Source organism: Crocodylus porosus, unplaced genomic scaffold (genome assembly GCF_001723895.1).
Source record: "Crocodylus porosus isolate Cpor-Errol unplaced genomic scaffold, CroPor_comp1, whole genome shotgun sequence".
NCBI classification, from domain to species: domain Eukaryota; kingdom Metazoa; phylum Chordata; order Crocodylia; family Crocodylidae; genus Crocodylus; species Crocodylus porosus.
The window spans coordinates 20,875,624-20,895,163 of record NW_017728911.1 but is presented as its reverse complement, the minus strand read 5'-3'; the positions used below and the strand labels follow the sequence as shown (position 1 = coordinate 20,895,163).

The following is a 19,540-nucleotide window of genomic DNA, read 5'->3' as shown; positions in this document are numbered from 1 at the left end:
ATCACTGCTTTGTAACATTTCCCGTAGCCAATGAAATAATTAAGAATTACACCCCTGAAACACACAGACGCATCCTTTCCTCCCCTTATTTCCCCTTTCCTGCCTTCTAGGCTGTTCGCAAGAGGAAGAAATGGGAAATGGAAAAGTTCACTTGCTACCCCACTTCAAAATACTGGGTCATGTGAACCAGTATTTCCTTCTTTTTTTTTTTTAAGAAAACATTTTCTACTTGAGACACATGGGGCTAGAGAACAGCCACCTTCTGTCTTTGGGAAAAATCTGGCCAGATCTGCATTGATTATGAACAGTTAAATTGCCATTTGTGCCTGCTACTTGAGACTTGTAGGGACCAGCCACTTAACTATCCATAGATTCTGGTATGAACTGACCATGCTCCCTGCCCCACAACCATCTTCATCTACCTTAGGCTCACTTAACTGCAGCTAGGCAGGGTAAAGTAGCCCCTCCATGCACTATTAGCTCAGAGGGAGAACTGAACTGAGATGCAGCCTTTGTGGGCACCCCATACCCTTGTCGATAATACTATGCACTTCATAGCCCTTGTTATTGAGCAAGCCTTACATCTGGAAGCTAGCAAATATCACCACATTTTACATATAGAGTTTTGGGGAAGTTGGAAATAAAACCAGGAATGCACGTTTGTGCTGCACCTCTCAGAAGCGTGAGAGGCAGCTTTGACTTCTGCCACGTTAGCTTTTTCTAGCCTGCGATCCTCACCAGGGTACAGCATGGGAAGTTAACATGATTTTAAAACTGGTGAGTAGAGTACATAAAATGTTTTAAACCCTTGATTTGATTTAGCTTATATTGTTTAAAGAAACACTCTAGGCAAGGTTTGAAGCAGAATTCAGAAACTGCTCTGCTACTGACTCCTTCCTCAGGGTAGCCCTGTGTGATGTTGGGACAGGTTATGTTGCAATATATTCCAGGCTGGGGGGACAAAAAACAAACTAAATGAACAAACAGATTACTTCAGTTCTGTATTTTTGACTATTTGAAGCTGATCTGTGTTCAAAGACGACTTTTTGGGAAAATGAGTTGATTTCAGCCATTTTTAATTATGAAGAGTATCTACATGTAAGGGGGCTGGGCTTCTTATGAAACATTTTTATTTTAATTAAACCATTTGAGGGAAAACTATAAAAATCATTAACTGAAAAATGGCAACATGCTCCGCTTACACCACACATTCACAGACGCTCTAAATAATAGAAAAGATAGTCTCCTGGATTCCCACCCCTCCATAGTCAGCACATGTCAAGCAGCCAAATTGTGAACTTAATTATTTTCAGGTTTATGAAAGAAGACTCCTTCCCCTTCTGTCTCTTGGTCAATCCCAGCTGGATATACCTGTACTTTACCTTCATAAATAAATAACCTTCACTTTGCTTGAGACTGTTACAGAAGGGATGTTTATTAGTGAATTTACTTCACTTGTTCCCAAATCTCAGCTATGAAGGTGGCCCCCAGGGAGCTCAGCTCTGTTTTTTGGATAGAGTTTGCATGGGCTTCTGAAATCTAGCTTTTCCCCCACCTAATGAAATTGCATTAAAGTGCTCCTTCCAGAGAGCAAGAATCATTCATGTGAGAGTGCACTTCCCTAGTCTTCAAGGGGTTGTGAACTCTCAAATCTCGTACCTCTCAAACCACTAAATGTCTGCGATTGTATTGACTTTAGAAAGGGCGTGTGGGTAAAACTAGTGACAAATCCTCCTAGCAGACACAGCCTGTACTGTATAGTCTGTTTTGTTAGTACAAAACAACCACTGCTGGCACTTTTGCTCTTATCCCTGTGTACATTTGGGTGTGTAGGAAGCACCGCATTCATGAGTAGGGGGGGGTGTCATTTTTTTCACATCCTTGACCAATACAGCTATGACAGCTAGTGAAGCTTTAAGTGTAGATCAGGACTCTGAATGCTGGGAGGGGTCAACTGTCCAGGTCATTTGCCCCATGAATCTGATACAGACTTCAAGGGCTGTTGACAGGTAGATTAAGTCAGCTATCTGGTGTCTTGCAGGATTTGTCAAAAATTGATAGCTGCAAGTTTTATTTTCCGTGTAAAAGCAACTAGAAGACTTTAACGTGGCAGGCAACACTGAAGTTTGGGCTGAAATTTTTAGTTTTGGCTCTGAGAAATCTTTCTGGAAAGATGAGGGAGGGGGAAAATCAGAGTAAGACAGGCCTAGATTCCCTCTTACATAATATAGTAAATATTTCTTCTGAGTCTGCATTTTTCATTTGGAAAATATGCCATTCAGCTACCTTTCCCCAAAGTGTTCTGTTCCTTCTTGAGTTTCCTCTTTCTTTTTTCAGTTGAGTCAAATTAGTTGGCTAAATTTACTTGTGGTTTAACCAGCACCAAAACCGCCTTGCTATTTTACCCAGTTACATATTTGCCTTTATTCCAACTCAGTTCTCTCATTCCCCCTTATCCTTTTTTCTGAACTGTCCCTTTTGGCCTGGTCCCCGGTGTTAAACATACCATCTTCAGAAATGTGGTTAAGGGGCAGCTTGATATTTAAAAAGGAAGTGGGTGAAATCCCAAATGCAATCTGGCTCCACCCATGCCAGCTTTTATGACTTCACACTCACATTTTTCCTATACATTTTTTTTCCCTCTAGGTTGGTGGTGGGTCTCGCACAAGATAGAGAAACATTGAAACTTGAGTGAATGCAAAATACTATCAAATACACAAACTATACAAATTGGAAAACCAATACTCCGATTTGTTCCCTCATAACAAGTGTGGTATTTTAAGTAGCTGGTATCCCTTTTAAAAAAAAACCACAAGCAAGACCTCTGCACCTCTACCAGTGTAATTGCTTTAACTGAATCCATCTTTTAAGTTCTTAGAAACCATTTTGGAACATAGCTACTTTTTACATGGTGAAAAGGGACTTTGCCATCTTTCTCTTTTTACAATCTCAAGGCAAACGGGTTGGAATAGCTCCTCTTTCTGGTGTGTGGAACTGCCTGCTTCTGCCTCCTTAAATGTATGTAAATCCTTCCCTAAATCTCTTCCTTTTCTTAAAGAGAAATCATTTGTGAATCTGCCACTTGCTCTGCTTTTCTGTATGTTGTATTAGTGTGAACTACATTTTTAAACATCTTCAAACCTAGCATCTTGGCTCTTGGGGGTCTCCAAACAGTGTCTAGGTATACCTTCGTAGTGTTCTAGAATTCAGCCTCTAGAACAAGCATCAGTCGGGGAGGGGCGGTCAGGGGTGTTATTTAATACAGCCTGCCAAAACAATCACAAAATTACTACTAGCAAAGGGGGGGGCACACTAAATATGTCACACCAACTTCTAGTTCTTTTGGTACTTAAGGATAGAATAATGCTGGTGGAAATTAGAAACGTTTCTCAATGGAGTTGTCTCCATTACTTCTGGGAATTAGTGAGTTGGTTTGTTTGTTTGGAGGGGGAGGACATTCCCCAGTCCTAGGTGTTTATTCTCCAGCCCTGCCTGGTAGAACCAGAGCTGCAAGGAAGATCAGAATTGTTCCTTCTAAGAGCAGAGGCACTCTTACTTTGCGTGGTCTTCAGAAAGAATGCAGATAATCTTCTGATCCCTGACACTGGCAAATCAGAGGACAGATTTAGGTTAAATTTGCCTAGCTTACTCATCCCAGGTGAATAGTCTATAAATAAGCATCCTTGAAGTTTGTATCTAGAGAGGACAGCTTTTCATAATAAAAACTACAAGTGGAGTAAACATTTGGGGAAAAAAAGTGTAAAAACTGTACTAATTCTTGACATTAAATTGCAATGCTGACCCTAATGGGAACTCAGGAAATCAGCTGAAAAGAGGGCATTTTTATGAGAACACAGACAATTAAAAAAAAAAACCTCTCCTATTTAGGGTTCTCTTGTTTCTCACCAGAAGAGGTTTGTCAGAAGTGCTTCAGTAAGCTGCCAATGAAAGACATTGGCAAACAGCAGCTTGTTAGCTACTTGTGCATCTTGCAAGTCATCCTGCTTTTCAGCAGTTTTGCAACACCATTTCATTTTCATTTTGAAGATGTCCCTGCAACTAAAAGCAGGTCAACAGATTTAAACAAACAAACAACCAACTAACCCACCCAAAAACTAGGTCAACAGATACTCCATGTGGGTGGTTCTTATGCATGTTTCCTTTTCTGCATAGATAATCCTGTTTATCTAGGTTTTTGTACTGTTCTCACAATTGCAGTATCTAGAAATTTTATTTTCCTTTGGTTTTGTTTGTTTGTTTGTTTTTGCATCCTTTGCCTGTTTTGTACTTCATCTGACTCTTGATCATCCCTATGCATTTTTACTCTAGATCCTCACTGGTTTTCTTGTTAAAAAAAATAGAAAAAAAGTAAAAGGAATTAACAACACTATACATTCAGTATATCAACAACTTTCAAAATCATTAAAGGGTCAAATGTAGAAAATATGGTAATTACTTTCAGTCCAGGAAAGTCTGTTGACCAGCCTTTTCACTTTTTTTGTAAACTGTTTTAGATTTAACAGTTTATTTAAATTGATTTGTGGTATATATTTAAAGCCCCAAGCTAATTCTCAAGCAAGTAAAAAAACACCCAAATCAAACACTCAGCACCCACCCCAAAGAACTTGAATACCCAGGCTTTGACTCTGCAGTTTAAAACTTAGCCTCAAAAAGGATCATGAACAGATTAAATCCTCTTGTAGGCACTAGCATCCATCCATCCATCCCTAGTCAGCTGCCAGAGAGAAACAGGGAAGAGAAGAGAAAGGAGGAGTACAATAAGATTATTTACATTTAATCAGATGTTTTTGTATCTTGATGGGTTGTCAAGTGGCAAAAGCAGCGTGTGTCAGAAAGGAGGTGGAAACAAGGAGGTTGTGTTTTCTTTCTTCCTCTGCAAGTTATTTTTTTCCCCATTCTGAACTTATGAAAATCTTAAAATACTACATCTAACCAGAAATATGGTAGCTTGTTGGCAAAGGGAACAGAGAAAGAGAACCATACTAATCAGGAAGTACTTCTATCTGTTAGAATTCCAGAGCTAGTATCATTATGCCAGTTACTTTTTTCCCCTATATATAAATACATTTAAACATACACAAACAAGTCACCAATGAGAAGTTTCTCCTTTAAGATACCAAGATGTCTACCAGTAGTATTCTTCACCTGGTTTGGGTTGCTGTTAGTGCTTAATAAATTGAAAAGCAGCTTAACTTCACCTCCCAAGGTAAAATAGCACGCTAGCAATTAGAAGCATATATTGTCCTTTGCGTAGATGGTATCTTTGATTTGAAAGACATCAGCTCCTATATAAGCCATTTTGATGCTCTCTTTTAAGCTGATCTTTGATTCTCTAATGCCATTATTAATGAGGAATTTGAAAGGTGGACCATTCAAATAGAAACAAATGGATTTCGAGGAAGTTTAAGGTATGTTCCCTCTTCCCAATGAAACTAATATAATCACACTTTCAAGTGAGTAAGAGATGTTAGAAAAGTTCATTTTTTGGAAAAACTGAAGCTGTAAGGAGTGTTGTGGCTAAGGACGTAATCCAGAGACTAGATAAAGGGGCTTTCCTGAATGGAATATAATCAATGCTCATTAACTACGGGAGTAGCTTGCACTAAGCTTTTTGCACATTGCTACGGCTGGGTAATTGTTTTCCAGAGTGCCTTTTGCCTCCAATGCTAGTCCTCAAATTGACATGGCCTAGTTTCTTCAAGGTTATTTTAGAAGCCTTCTAATTTATGGCTCCTGATCATTTTCACCCCAGTTAAATGCAGTGCAATCACATTACAAAGTAGATGCTAGGTATGAAGTGATTTATGAACTTATCAGATAACCAGAATTGGATACTAGGAGTATCCTGTATTGGAAAAAAATACTAGTTACTTTCTCCTACTTACAAATGAGACTCATCTCCCTGCTGTCCTTCTTGCTGCCAGCAAGCAGAGGTATAGGCTTGTGAGATGTTGCTGTCCTGTTTGCTCAGTCCAGGAAGGACTCAGTACTATGCCTAGAGGTTTAGAGTAAGAGTTTTATTTAGTTACATAACATTTAGGAATATCAAAACTGAATGGTACTTTAAGCCAAGTATTTATTAGGACTTACTAGAAGAGCTAAGTGCTTTCCTTTGGCCCCTTTTATCAGCTGAGCCATGTGCTGCCTTCACATAAATTTCTACATCCCAGCTGGGTCAAATTGGAAAGGGCTGGTGCCATTAAAGAGGTGGTTCCCTTGTACATCCTTGCTGGTTACCTGCTGTTTTTCATAGCTTTCCAGAACATTGTGCGGAGGGGGAACAAATTTTCTAGTCTCTGGGGTATAACTCTGTATAAGTTCATGTTTAGAAGATTGTCATAGTAAATTTGGGGGGATAGAAAACTACATTTTGTTCCTAAAAGCAAAACTCCATGATGCAAAGGTTAGATACACTCTTACCACTTTCTTATGTCTCTTACTTAAATCTGGGTCTTTAACCTTGTTAGGTCCAACTGATTTGAGCACTGCAAGAATAGTCTTTCTAGAGCAGTGGCCAATAGGTAAATGCAGTACAGTGGACCAGTTTCTTCCAGAGAGGGGGATTACTTATCTACTGGGGTCAGAAGATTTTGAAGGGCTTTGTGTGTGAATTTTCCCTTATATACCAGTGGTTATCCAAAGCTATTGTCTACCTTTCTGAAGATAAGAGGTGAGCTCCATCAGGAATTAGACCAAGGGACCTATGTTGCAGATAGTGTAACAACACTCAAACAAATGGAGACACACTGTTCAATGAATAAATAAAGCAGATATCTCCCACACAGTTCACACTCCTTTTCACTTCAAGGGATAGTTGGGGGGTAGGGTTGGGATGTCACCCTCACTGTGCCCCATTGGAACTCACTTAAAATTCATCCAAGTTGTTGGAATTGACTATGAAAGAAGCAAGGGGAAAGTTATTTTGAAAGTTTAATTTTATGCTGCAAGGTAACCTTTTGTTTATGGAGATCCAAGTTCAAAGGATGCTTGCATAAGCGATGGCAAATAGAAAATATTTAGGAGGATTACTTAGGAGTGTACTTGGTAGTTTTAAACTAGTTGGCTACTAGGACTCCTAGCATATTGTACTGGGGACATTGTAGTAGCAGAAGAAGTATTTAAGGAAAAGGAAATCTTAGGTATAATTATAGTTATTTTGTATTTATAAACACTAATTAGTATAAGTGGATGTGACAAACAGACATTCCTATGAGAATTTTTTGATGTGGGAGTTTAATAGAACATCGTTTAGAGAGATTAGGACCCCAGAATATACTGGCACACCAGAACAGGGCAGAAGCTGGCAAACAGCTTGTTTAGTTTGTTTTGTTTAGTTTGACATTACCAGAATCCTTTCAGAGAGCTTGCAAGTTTCATGTTAGACTGATTAAATGTCAAATCTCTTTTTTGCAGTTTTGTTCTTATAAAACTCTTATTATCGTCTACAGTGATAGCAGCAGCAAGTTTTAGTTGGTTATTCTTGTGTGTATGTCTGCTTTTACACTGTTAGTGTAGGAAATGAAAATTCATTGGTCCAGTTGTAAAATATGAAATGTTTTATGTCCTATTTAGAAACCAAGAAGGATATTAAGATTGCTAGCTGCAACAGTTGCAATAAGCAAGGAATTATTCAAAAAGAGTTTTATAGTGTTTTGAAAACTAATAAAAATTTCTCTAGATAAAAATTAGTCACGTAACAAGCAGGAAGGAAGCAGGCATTTCATTTAATTTACATGTCATGAAATACAACTTTATTGTTTATCCCTTAAACCTTTTTTCCCCCTTCTTTCTTCCCCTTCCCTTCTCTGCTTTACATTTTGTCTTTCTAATTTCTGCCTATTTACATTCTCACTGACATCCTTCCACACTTCTAGCTTCTCTCATTTCTTGGGGTCTCAGAACATCAGAAACTCCCTACGCTTGAAGAAGGGTGACTGCACCCAAACATTTTCCAGGAACTTCTTTCCAACTACCAAGTTGGTCTAATAAAAGATCTACGCAAAGAACCTGGCCTGACTTTATTGTTTAGGTATATGAGAATCCTGTTTTGAAAGTAGAAGGATTTGATACTACAGTCATTGAAGTTGAGGGCAAAGCTCTCTTGACTTTTGTGATGTTGGATTAGATCCTAGACACCTTAGATCATCCAGTCCTAGAGATGTGCACTCAATTGTAGTCAGTGGCTTATATTTGCACCTACTTGCCTTTGTTTCCAACATGACACTGTGGTGGCTGTGGTTTACAGGGGATAATCAAGATCCTTTCCACTTCTTCCCTTGCCACAATGAGGGAAGTTGAATAAAACTATTGCAATGCTTGGACAGCACCTATGCTGGGGGGAAAGGTCAGTCTATGCTGCTCCCATTGACTTAAAGCTGCATTGGTAAGGATGAGAAACAAGCCCTTTCTGTAGAAATTCACTGCACTTTACTGGTATAAACTCTGGTGGAAATTTAAATGTTTTCATGAATACCTTAATTCTCTTTGCAAAATAATGCGATGATTCTAAAATGAATTTGCTACTTTCATTTCTATAAACATTAAATTATATATATTTTTACAATTACTGTAGGCATATGGCTCTGGCTGTGATATTGTTATTCTGGCAGATGACTTTGAATGTGTGCAGATTATTCCTGGTGCTAAGCATGGAAACATCCAAGTCAGCTGTGTGGAGTGCTCCCAACAACAAGGCAGGGTAAGAATTTTAATAAATTAGAGTAAACTTTAAAAAAAACTGGAGTGTGTGGCTCTGAATCAATTAAACAGAAAATATTTGATGTGTCTGCTATTGCTGAAGCAGTAATTTCATTTTGAAGGCCTGTTCATACTTCTGGGTTACTTATAACCCTGAATAACCCTTCTTGGCTGATAATGAATAGTGATTTATTTTTTGGAAGTTTGGTAAAACTCAATTTTCCATTAACTGAAACATTGTTTTTTGATGATTTTTTTTTCATTCCCAGATAATTTATGCCACCTTTTTTAAGTGTTTAGCGTTGCATGTTCCTTCTTCCTAACAAGGAATGCGTCAGTTGCTAATTCTGAAAGAGGGACATATGCTTTCATTTGTGATTGAAAGTTTAGAAAAGGCTAAGATCCCCACGCACTAATACATATGTTAGAATGTACTAAGCAGCCTTACAGAAAATAAAAAATTGTCAGGTTATTAATTGCTATGAAATCTGAGATGAAGACCAAATACCCTTCTTCATGTCCTGCATCTTTTAGACATCTACTTTATATTTTCAGTACTGAAATATCAATTTGGTATTCAAATAAATGCATATGACAAAGAAGCAACTCTGTATTGGTGTTCTGTGGCAATTTACAAGCTATTGTTTTTCAGGCTAGCATATAATGGTATCTTCCTCTATTCCTTCACCACATCTTGCATTCCTTCCTTGAACTTGCTATTTTTTTTTCTGTTGGATCACCTTTATGTGGTATATTGGACTGTTGGCATATTAGCATACTAAGTAAAAGATTTTAGCTTATGTGTACAATTTGTTGGTTTTGTTGTCTATACATTTTTTTGCTTACCATATAAGCATATGGTAATGATAATTTAAAAACAACTAAAAGTAGAATTTTGTTCATGTAAGTAATTTTCCTGTAGCAATTTCTGTTTGCATTGAATGTGGCTGTTAGCAGTATAAAAAATAAATTCAGTTTTCATTTGTTTTAATGATTAATGGAACTTTTTATTTAATTTTGTAATTGTACCTATTCCTCTTAAACCACATTGAATTATTAAAAATGTTTATGAATAAAAAAAAATAAAAATAATTCAGTAAGAGCAGTTGTGTTTGGACAGATGGGAACAGGTTTCAACAAATTAGCACATCTCCTAGCATTTAAAAAATCTAATGTACAAAAAAGGAAGCACTAACTATGTAGGTTTCAGAAAACATGTGTTTTGAAGCATTAAGATGTCATCATTGGTTAGATTCCTGTAATAATGTAGCTTTAATAAAACAAAATTCTAATTCTGATCCTACTAAATTTGCTTCCAATATTGCCTCAATATTTCTAGCTAAGGAAAAACAGAGGAAATGAGGTAAGTGCTGAAAGACACTGAGAAGGGCTGAGAGAGCAGTTAGGAGCATATTTTCCAAAAATACTATAGTATGTTAATACAGTAACTTGTATAAGTCTACTAAACCTGTAACTGTGCAGACCCTATGTGACTTCTTGGGCTTCTTTGGGAGAAAAATAATCTGGGAACAGCCAAGGTTAATTGCTCACAGGGGAGTTTCAATTGCCTCCTGGCTTGCCTGAAGTTCTCCAGCCATGAGACTGGAAGACTGTCTATATAATCCAGTTCCTGGGCTATTTTTCTATTAGAAGAAATTTCTTCTGGTAGAAATGAATGCCAGTAAGCAACCATAACCAACCGTTGTTCAAGTAAGTTAAAAATTGATTGTATTATAGACAGTACTTGAAGAAGGACAATTATAGCTGGTGAGAATTCTAACTCTGACAAGGAGGAAGCATTCAGAATGCCTGCGTAGACATGTATGACCTTGGCCTTGATTGTCGCCTTAGATCTATGCAGAATTTGAGAGAACCTAGATCTGGGTTTTGGACTTCTGGTCTCTTCCTCTGGGTGTATTGTAGAAGCAAACCCTTCCTTCCCTACTTTCTCATAGGAAAATGACCTGAAACTTGTCCATTATTTCTGTGTAGGGAAGACAGGAGTCTTAAGTGGGAAGCATTTAAACAGCTTGTAACTTATCTTTTTAAATACAAGTGAAAAGAGCCCTGCTATGTTCGAAGGGAAAAAAGCCCTTTAGTAGAAATAGTTGTGCTGTGCAAAAAATGATGGAAGAAGCTGAAAAGTCCAGTAGTATGTTAAGTATTTTGCATTTCCATATTCCAGGTTTTCTTTCAGCTAGGATTAGAAATGTATTTCCTCCTGCTTTTTAGTAATTAATATTCAGTGATAGGAAATGAAACTTAGAATTGAACTGCAGACTCAGACACTAATCATTAATTTTTTAGTTTTCTGTGAAGCAGACAGCAAGAGCAAGAAAAAAAGGTATCAGCTTTCCCTTGTGCACTAACAGTAGCCATTCTAGAAACTCTTAACAGGTTGGCAGAGCATTAGTGCATATCCTGTTGTCTCTTTATCATTTGAATCTGAAAATGGGATTGTTCAAAATAAACTAATGTATTTTTCATGTAGGTAAAACAGACAAATGTTTGTATGAATTTTGCTTTTTCCTTAGCATCTGTCTTTAAAAATGTACTGGAAAGTCATTGGGTATTTAGGAATATTAAAGAGGCCTGTTGTACCTTTTTTGAATCTTTACATTCTGTTTGTTCAATTTTTCCAGATTGCAGCATCATATGGAAATGCTGTTTGTATTTTTGAGCCCCTTGGTATAAATTCTCACAAGAGAAATTGTGTAAGTATAGATGTACCAAAACAGCACCATTTAGTTCTCTAATGCTCAAAAAAAATAGTTTTTCTTTAATTTCAGTGGATATGTCTACACTGCAGTCTGGAGGTGTTATTGAAGCATATACACAAGATAGCTTTAAAGTACTTTGTTCAGGTACTGATAACTACCAATAACTGTGTGTCCTTGCCAGCAGCACAGATACTTACATAGAATCCCTGGCAGGTTTTGCCACATAGTCACAAACAGCCAACAGTTATACTATCAGTTCCCGCGTTCGTTGTTTAAAGTTGTTTTAGGTACGTGAACTGCAGTCTTACCTCTTGATTGTGGTATATATATAGATATATACCCAGACTTGCATTTGTCTTTATAGAGCACTTAAAGAAATTAATTATACTAGATTCAGTCATTCTTATGGGAGCCTAGAGTTTATTTGCAACAGAATTAATAATTTCAAGATCATGTTTATAGCTCATACCAAAATAAAAGCAGCTCTTTATTGCATTTTTCTGTTTTTTTTTAAGAACTAACCCTTTATTCTTAATTTTTTTATACTACAGCAACTAAAGTGTCAATGGCTTAAAACGGGGCAATTTTTTCTCAGTTCTATGACTTACAACTTAGCATGGGATCCTCAAGGTAACGTGAAACTGATGTTAAGTGTTTGTTCAAAACTTGTAACTGTGGAATGAACCTGTGTAGAAGTAATTTCTACTGAAACAACTTGAATTTGACTATGTATATATGTTAATATATTAGATCCATGATTCTCATATTGCATTTAGTGTGGTACAGGTTAATGAAAAGTTCAGTTTCATCATAATAATCCATTGCACTTAATGTTTATGACATTGCTATGCCATGAGCTTTTGCATTGTGCATGTAGCATACAGTATCTTAATTAGGGAATGCTACTGAGATCGTTAGTGTATTAGCCTATTCACTTTGTATATTAAGAAAAATATGTTGGGCTTTAAAATTGTTGGTATTCTGTAGATAATGGATTATGAATATTTCACACCGTTTAATAGCTGGCTATTCTGTATGGTATGGTTTTTGGGGAAAAGGTTTTAAAAATGCAGATCAAAACAGGGGAAGAAAATCATTCCTATTTGCCAGTTCCACTTCTCAAAGCAAGATATTATCACTTTTTTCTGAAGGGTAGTCTAAATGCTAAATCTTTGGAGTGGGTAAGGTAAAAGCTGATGATGAAAAATAATCAGGTAGAAAGTAACATTTTCCATAGTTAAAAAACATGTCCACTGTTTATAGTCTACAGCTATAATCTGCATGTATACTACCTGACTTTATGGTACATTAAATTTGGAAACTATAAATTAAAATTAAGGTGTTCAAAGGTAGTTGCTGCTTGAATTGTTGAATTACTGGGAGCTTACAAGAGTTACTTTTTCTACCAGTGGAATCACAGTTCCACTGGAAGAAATGCTCAGTATAGAAGCATTCAAACAATTTCTATGAGATGAAAAATGGTGGGTCTCCACTACCAGACTGAAAACAGTTAGAAATTCTACCGCTTCCAGTGAGATAGAAGTGGCCTCTAGTACAGTTTCTTTCACAGAAACAAATGCTTGTACACTTACCTTACAGGTGCCACACTGCCCTCCAGCTGTCCCAGCCCCCTCCCATCCACAGAGACAGTCTGTGACTAAGCTGGACTCCACTGCTCTGGCCAAGCACAGAGCAAACCCCTCCTCTGACCAGCCTCAGGACCAGGAAAGTTCAGCTCTCTCCACAGTTCTTGGACTATGCAGTTCTTAAACCCTTGACCCTGAGTCAGCAGGAGAAAGCAAACATCCAGCACCCCGCCATTCCCCAAGCCCTTACCCCTGCCCCAAGGACCCAGATCCCACAGACCTCGGACCCCATGCCATTCCCTGACTCACCGTCACCCCAGATCTGAACCCTGCAGACCCCAGTCCTGCTGTTCCCCAAACCCCCTGATTAACCCCCAACCCAGGCACTGACCCTGGCACTGCCTGAGCCCCTGACCCCTCCCCACAGGGACCCAGACCCCAGCCACACTATTGCACAGACCCAGACCTTACTTGAAAGGCTGCTTTCAGTCTTGTGGGAGTCGGTCTGACAGGTCTGGGTACAGTGGGGAATAGATCTATTTAGTTTGGGTCTAGGAGGAAGTGGGGTTCAGCTTCTCCGGGCCCGATCACAGAGGAACTGAAGTGCCTAGGCCCTGGCCCCCTGTACTCAGACCTGGCAGCACCTGACTCACCAGCACCCAACCCCAACCAGACTTTCCTGACCTTTGGTGGAACTGGATCTGTTGGCTGGTGTCAGAGGGGTAGGGATCCATTGTGGGCTGCTGAAATGAAAATTGACAGTCTTGAAAAAACATTTTATTTAACACTCTTTTAAGAACTTTGATTCCAAATGGTGCGCCAAGCAATAATGCGCATCCCTGGGTCTTCAGGAGACCACATCAGTAACCAAACGAGTCTTTCTTTTTGTATTGCTTACCTAGCTCCATATTCTAGTGTCTACTTGTTCTTCCTCTTGTTCATAGTGCACTCTGGAAAGACTAGGCCTTATCCAAGCAAAACTGACCATAAGTTTGAAAATGAAAACAACACAAAGGAAGTTTCTTACCCTCTCAACTACCTACACCATAGCCCTCTTGAGAGATCGGCCAGTATCACCAGAAATCAGCCTTCTGCTGACTCTGCCAGCTCTGGATGCTGAGACCTTGGGCCCTTCCCCAGCCCAGGATTAAAAATCCAAAGACCCTGATTCTATCATAGATAAATCCCCTGCACCCTCCCCGCCATCAGCATTATTCTAATTGCTCAGCTGTCACCACTGCATTCCAGAAAATTCTGGTTTCTGTGAGACACCTTGAATTCCTCTGGTTGCTGCGCCATTTCTCTCAGATGTCTTTTCTATGGAGAAGTTGATTCCCAAATGCAGGCAAACAGATTCCTGAGTGCCCAACCCAATGTTGTCTCCTGCCTGTGTCTTATCCTAGTGTTGCAGCTGAGAGCTTTAGCAGTTCCACCCACTCCCTTTCCTCAACTAAACCAGTCAAAACCATAAAAATAACTACAGACAGCATAACATAAATGGATGCAACATAACATGTACATTTTGACAAGACCACACATCAGTACAGCAAAACACAGGAAAACATTCATGGCACCCCACAACCTCCCCGATCACTGTGGAGTTCATGATGGACACAAGGAAGTTAATCTTTCCGACTCAGTGGGGAATAGGGGAAATGTGCAGCTGCAGTGGCAGACAATAAACATGTCAGTGGTACATCAGCAGCCAAAAGTCACTGCTGCCTCGGACACCTGGCCACTTTGCCTCTGGACAAATTTCACTACAAAATGGAGAAAGGAAATTGCCAAGTGGACATCTGTAGGGCCCCTACTACATGCTATGTTTACACTGCAATTAACATGTTAATTGCGGCAAAAATAGCAAGGGTGCTATATGTGCATTTAATTTAAGGCGCCATAAAGTGGCAAACCAGCCATAAAAATGGCTGGTTTATATAGCTCCTTAAATTGAGCGTGTAGCAGGTTGGAGCTGGGGCCAACCATCAGCTGATTTCTGGCTTCAGCCAGGAACCACACTGGAGTCTCAGACTCATCACCGGAGTCTCGGACTCATCCTGGACTTGCAGCAGCAAGTTAAAAAATCATTATCCCAGGCTCCCCCTGCACTGAGACACAGAAACAAATTATTTGGATTTGATCCCTGATCCCAAAATCATGTCTCGCATGCATGGCAGGAACTGTGATTTTGTGACCAGAGATCAGTTCCCATTGCCCTTTAAATGAATGTGTGCTGGGGGGCCAAAGAATACCTAAAAAAATTAGCAGATATTAGTCCCTTTGCTATTCCAACTTTCATCTGCTATTTTCTAAAGGCTTTAATTAAGTAATCTAATTTGTTTTAAAAATATCAAGAGATCTGTTTTTCTCCTACGCAGTTTGGCTTTCACTGCTGTATACAAGTTTTTGGAACAGAGTACAGGAATTAATCACTGCATAAAAAGAGTGCTTTCCCTGCCTGTAAAAGAGTCTTCTGTGAGAGTGTCTCCAATAATCTTTATACCTAGTTGTGGCTTTAGATGGTTGGTTTTTTGATATCCTGTTAATGTGTTCATTCCTGGGAAGTCACTCTCCTGGTGTAACTTACTTGTGTTGTAATTTTTTTTTCCTTTCCTGAGAGAGAACCATTTTCAAGCAAGGGGAAAGTTCCTTTTTCTGTTATAAGTTCTAAAGAAAAATGTTGATTTTCTAACATCCTTCTGGAAAAATCCAAGATCTCTTTTCATTTGAGATGAAAAGAACACTAACACCAAATATCTGTTGAATCCCCCTTTTTATTTTTATCATTTATACATCGAATCTTTTTAACACAGAGAGATTTATATCACAGTGTTTGATCGAGTTGCAATAGCCTTGAAATTCCATGTGCTTTCATCCATACTTCTGGTGGAATCATTGGAGTTTTTGGCAGAAAAGATTCACCATAACTTTCAAATATTTTTTAATGATGCACTGAATATGAAAGCCTTACCACAGACATTTTAAAAGATGTACATTTTAAATTAAATAGTCTCAAGAAGTGCTTTGCCTTACTGAAAAAGCAGAGAAATAAATCCTGATTCTGAAAGGACAAATGGTCATAAGCTCTATATACTGTGGAGCTTTATTTAATGGAAGAAACTGCTATTATTTGTTATAAAAATGTTTACCAAAGGCTTGCAAATAAAATTCCATATTAATTGGTAACTGTGACTTTTGGACATGTACACCAAGAGTTTCACGACCAACAAAGATTTGTATTTTCAATTCAGATAGCCTGTCTTCACACAATATTAATTCTTTTCATATTATTACAATCCCAATAGCAAAAAAACAATAACTTTCTTTAAAGTTTCATGTTCATAATATATTTTGATAAAATCAGCTGGGTCATCATGTCTGAATAGCCTACTGCAATCAAAATGAACTTTGTAAAATTGTATTCCCAGGCTTTACCAGCAGCCCTTACAAGTATACCAAACAGAATCTTCCACTATAAATGCAACCTGGAATTCCTTGTTCTTTTCTACAACTTTGATATTACTTACTTGCAGGCAACAGGCTCCTGACAGCAACTGAGTATTTGCAGTTGTGGGCCCCTCCATCCAGTGACATCCTAGAGGAGGAGGAGGAGGAAGAAGATGATGTTCCTGACAGTCGGATCAAAGAAGATAAAGTTCTCCCTGTCCTAAATGACTGGAAATGTATTTGGCAGTGCAAGTAAGCTAGTTTCTCATATAAGATTTTTTGAATAAGATGAAAAAGACTGCATATTTTATATGTATACCTTTAAAAGTACTTTAAAATGACAACTTCATAAAAAGCATCCTTTGAGTGAAATCCATTACAGGTTTTAAAAAGCCTCCCATTCCCTCTGCTAATCTACCATTACAGAATATACTAACAGATGTTTGCACGCATTCCAATGCTAACAATGTGTCTCGTGTGAATGAGGAAAGCTAGAGATGAAAGTACTGTATACCAACAGGCAAAGAGATGGCCAGAGGTGTAGTGGTGTTTTGTTTCTCACTGAAAAAGCTGTTGTAAAGCAGAGGGCATCTTCCTGAAACCCTTCTCCTCCCCCTACTTCTATTTTGTTCCTTATTACAGATGGATATATTAATAGCTAATTTGTATACATAGAGTACGAAGGAAGCAACCTGTAAGCACAAGTTTTGTTAGCTTGTGCAGCACTGATGAGGATTTTAGAGCATGCCCCCCCACTCCATAGACCCACCAATGGTACAGCAGCCTATTTTCCCTTATTCTTTGTACATACAGCGCTTAGCTAGCTCAATGAAGCCCCATGTTCAGCTGGTCTCTAGGTACTATTGTAATAAATAAGATAAAGAAGAAGAATGTTTTCCAAACGTAGTGGTAGAAAAAGAAAGGGGGAAAGGGCAAGATTTGAAAGCAAAAGAAAATCTAAAAATAGAACAAGGAAGACTAAAGAATGGAGACAAAAGAAGAGAAAAGAGAACATAATAAACCGTGGCATTGTGTATTCCAGTATTGTGGTTTATTGTGAAGGGACTTTGATTAAAAGGGAGCTCTGTATAATTCTTATATAATGAAATTGATTTTGGATACCTAATTCTATAAAAATATCAAATATCAACGAGTTAAATTATTTAACACAATTAGGAAAAACAGCTACCATCAATGTTTCACTATGCTGAAGAAATACAGCATTATAGTCTGGTAATTTTTCCTATTCTATATTTTATTTGTTGTAATCAGACAAGTAGTGTTGCTGCATGGGCCCTAAGCTCTTCATAACTGAAAAGAGATGATGGTTTTTAAGAAAATGTTAACTGACAGAACTGTGTATTTGAATAAGGTTGAGACATTTTTCCTTTTTCAAACAAATAGTGACACCTTCATATTTTCTCTTTGTATTCCTCTCCACACCGTTGTTCTGGCGTTGCTTACCACAGCCTTGGATGAAAACTCCCTTGGTCCTGGTTGAGCACATTGTATCACTCAAATTTGCATGTTCTTGGCTTACATTACCTGTCAAATAGTTTCATAGTTGGTAGGGTCAGAAGGGACCTGAGCAGATCATCAAGTCCGACCCCCTGCCATGGGCAGGAAAGATTGCTGGGGTCAAACAACCCCAGCAAGGTATCTATCTAGCTTCCTTTTAAAGACCCCCAGAGTAGGAGTGAGCACCACTTCCCTTGGAAGTTGGTTCCAGATCCTAGCCGCCCTGACAGCGAAGTAGTGCTTCCTGATATCTAGCCTGAATCTACTGTGCGTCAACTTATGGCCGTTATTCCTCGTTACTCCCAGTAGTGCTTGGGGGAACAGGGACTCTCCTATTGCCTGTTGGTCCCCCTTGGCCAGTTTATAGATGGCCACCAGATCCCCCCTCAGCCTCCTCTTGTGGAGGCTAAACAGGTTCAGGTCTCGTAGCCTCTCCTTGTAGAGCCTGCCCTGCTGCCCCCTGATCATGTGAGTGGCCCTCCTCTGGACCCTCTCCATGCTGTCCACATCCCTCCTGAAGTGCAGCGCCCAGAACTGGACGCAGTACTCCAGCTGCGACCTGACCAATGTCACATAGCGTGGAAGTATCACTTCCTTGGACCTGCTCATGATGCATCTGTGGATGCATGACAAGGTACGGTTGGCCTTTCTGACTGCGTCCCCACAGTGTCGGCCCATGTTCATCTTGAAGTCAGTAATGACTCCCAAGATCCTTTTCTGCCTCTGTGCTGATGAGAAGGGAGCATTCTCAGATGTTCACTGTTTACTCAAGTGCCTCTAACTTATAATAGACAAGGTTCTTTAGCTAAATGTGGTATCTTTTATTAGACCAACTCAAATTGGTCAGATTTACCCAAAGAACCTTGTTTGCCTATGTCCTAGACCAACACAGCTACAACCTACATCCCTCTGACTTATGATAGAAGCTTTCAGTTTTAGATCAGAGTCACTTCAGTATCGGATTCAAAGCTTAAGGAAGTCAGTCTTTGCATCAATTAACTTGTATTTTGGGTCCATAAAACTGCCGTTTAAACTTTCCTGTCATCACAGTATTAGAAATGGTTCAGATTACTGAGAACTGAATAGCAGCCTGTACTAGCTCAAATAAGAACAAAACCTTGTCCTTTCAGCAACTCAGCCCGTAACAGTGTGAAACTAACAAAACCTTTTTCCTTGCAAACCTGAGATGGAAAGTGTTCTGTCTGGAGAAGTGTGCAAGCAAAGCAGTATGTCTCTTGGTTCTTAGCTTGACAGAAAAGGATACTTTCTAAGTGAATACCTTAACCCAGGGGTTTTCAACCTTTTAAAATAAGTTTACCCCTGGCAGTCAGATGTGGAGTGGACTGGGGGTATAGGAGGGTGGCATGTGGCCAGATGCACAACGGCGGCAGTGCAGGGTGGTGGGTGGCTGCAGCAGCTGCAGCATGCAAGCTTCCTCTCCTCCCCACCGCACCATGGCTGGCTGGCTGGGCTGCACCTATGCGGCCTGCAGAGGGGCGCCGCTGCCTCCCCCCCACCCCCCGTGCTTCTGGGAGGTGGCAGCGCAGGGTGGTG

General features: G+C 39.2%; 1 protein-coding gene across 4 annotated transcripts in view; it reads left to right on the top strand.

Annotated features, from left to right (window-relative positions):
• The first annotated feature begins 8,598 nt into the window (after nt 1-8,598).
• The window catches only part of DMXL2 (Dmx like 2), an 89,015-nt gene continuing 78,073 nt past the window's right edge, over nt 8,599-19,540 (top strand). For all 4 annotated transcript variants that reach the window (XM_019533591.1, XM_019533594.1, XM_019533593.1 and 1 more), the window contains exons 1-4: nt 8,599-8,719; nt 11,361-11,432; nt 11,990-12,068; nt 16,555-16,720. In XM_019533591.1, coding sequence (XP_019389136.1) covers nt 12,038-12,068; nt 16,555-16,720 — 197 coding nt within the window. In that variant the 5' untranslated portion in view covers nt 8,599-8,719; nt 11,361-11,432; nt 11,990-12,037. The remainder of the gene's footprint in view (nt 8,720-11,360; nt 11,433-11,989; nt 12,069-16,554; nt 16,721-19,540) is intronic.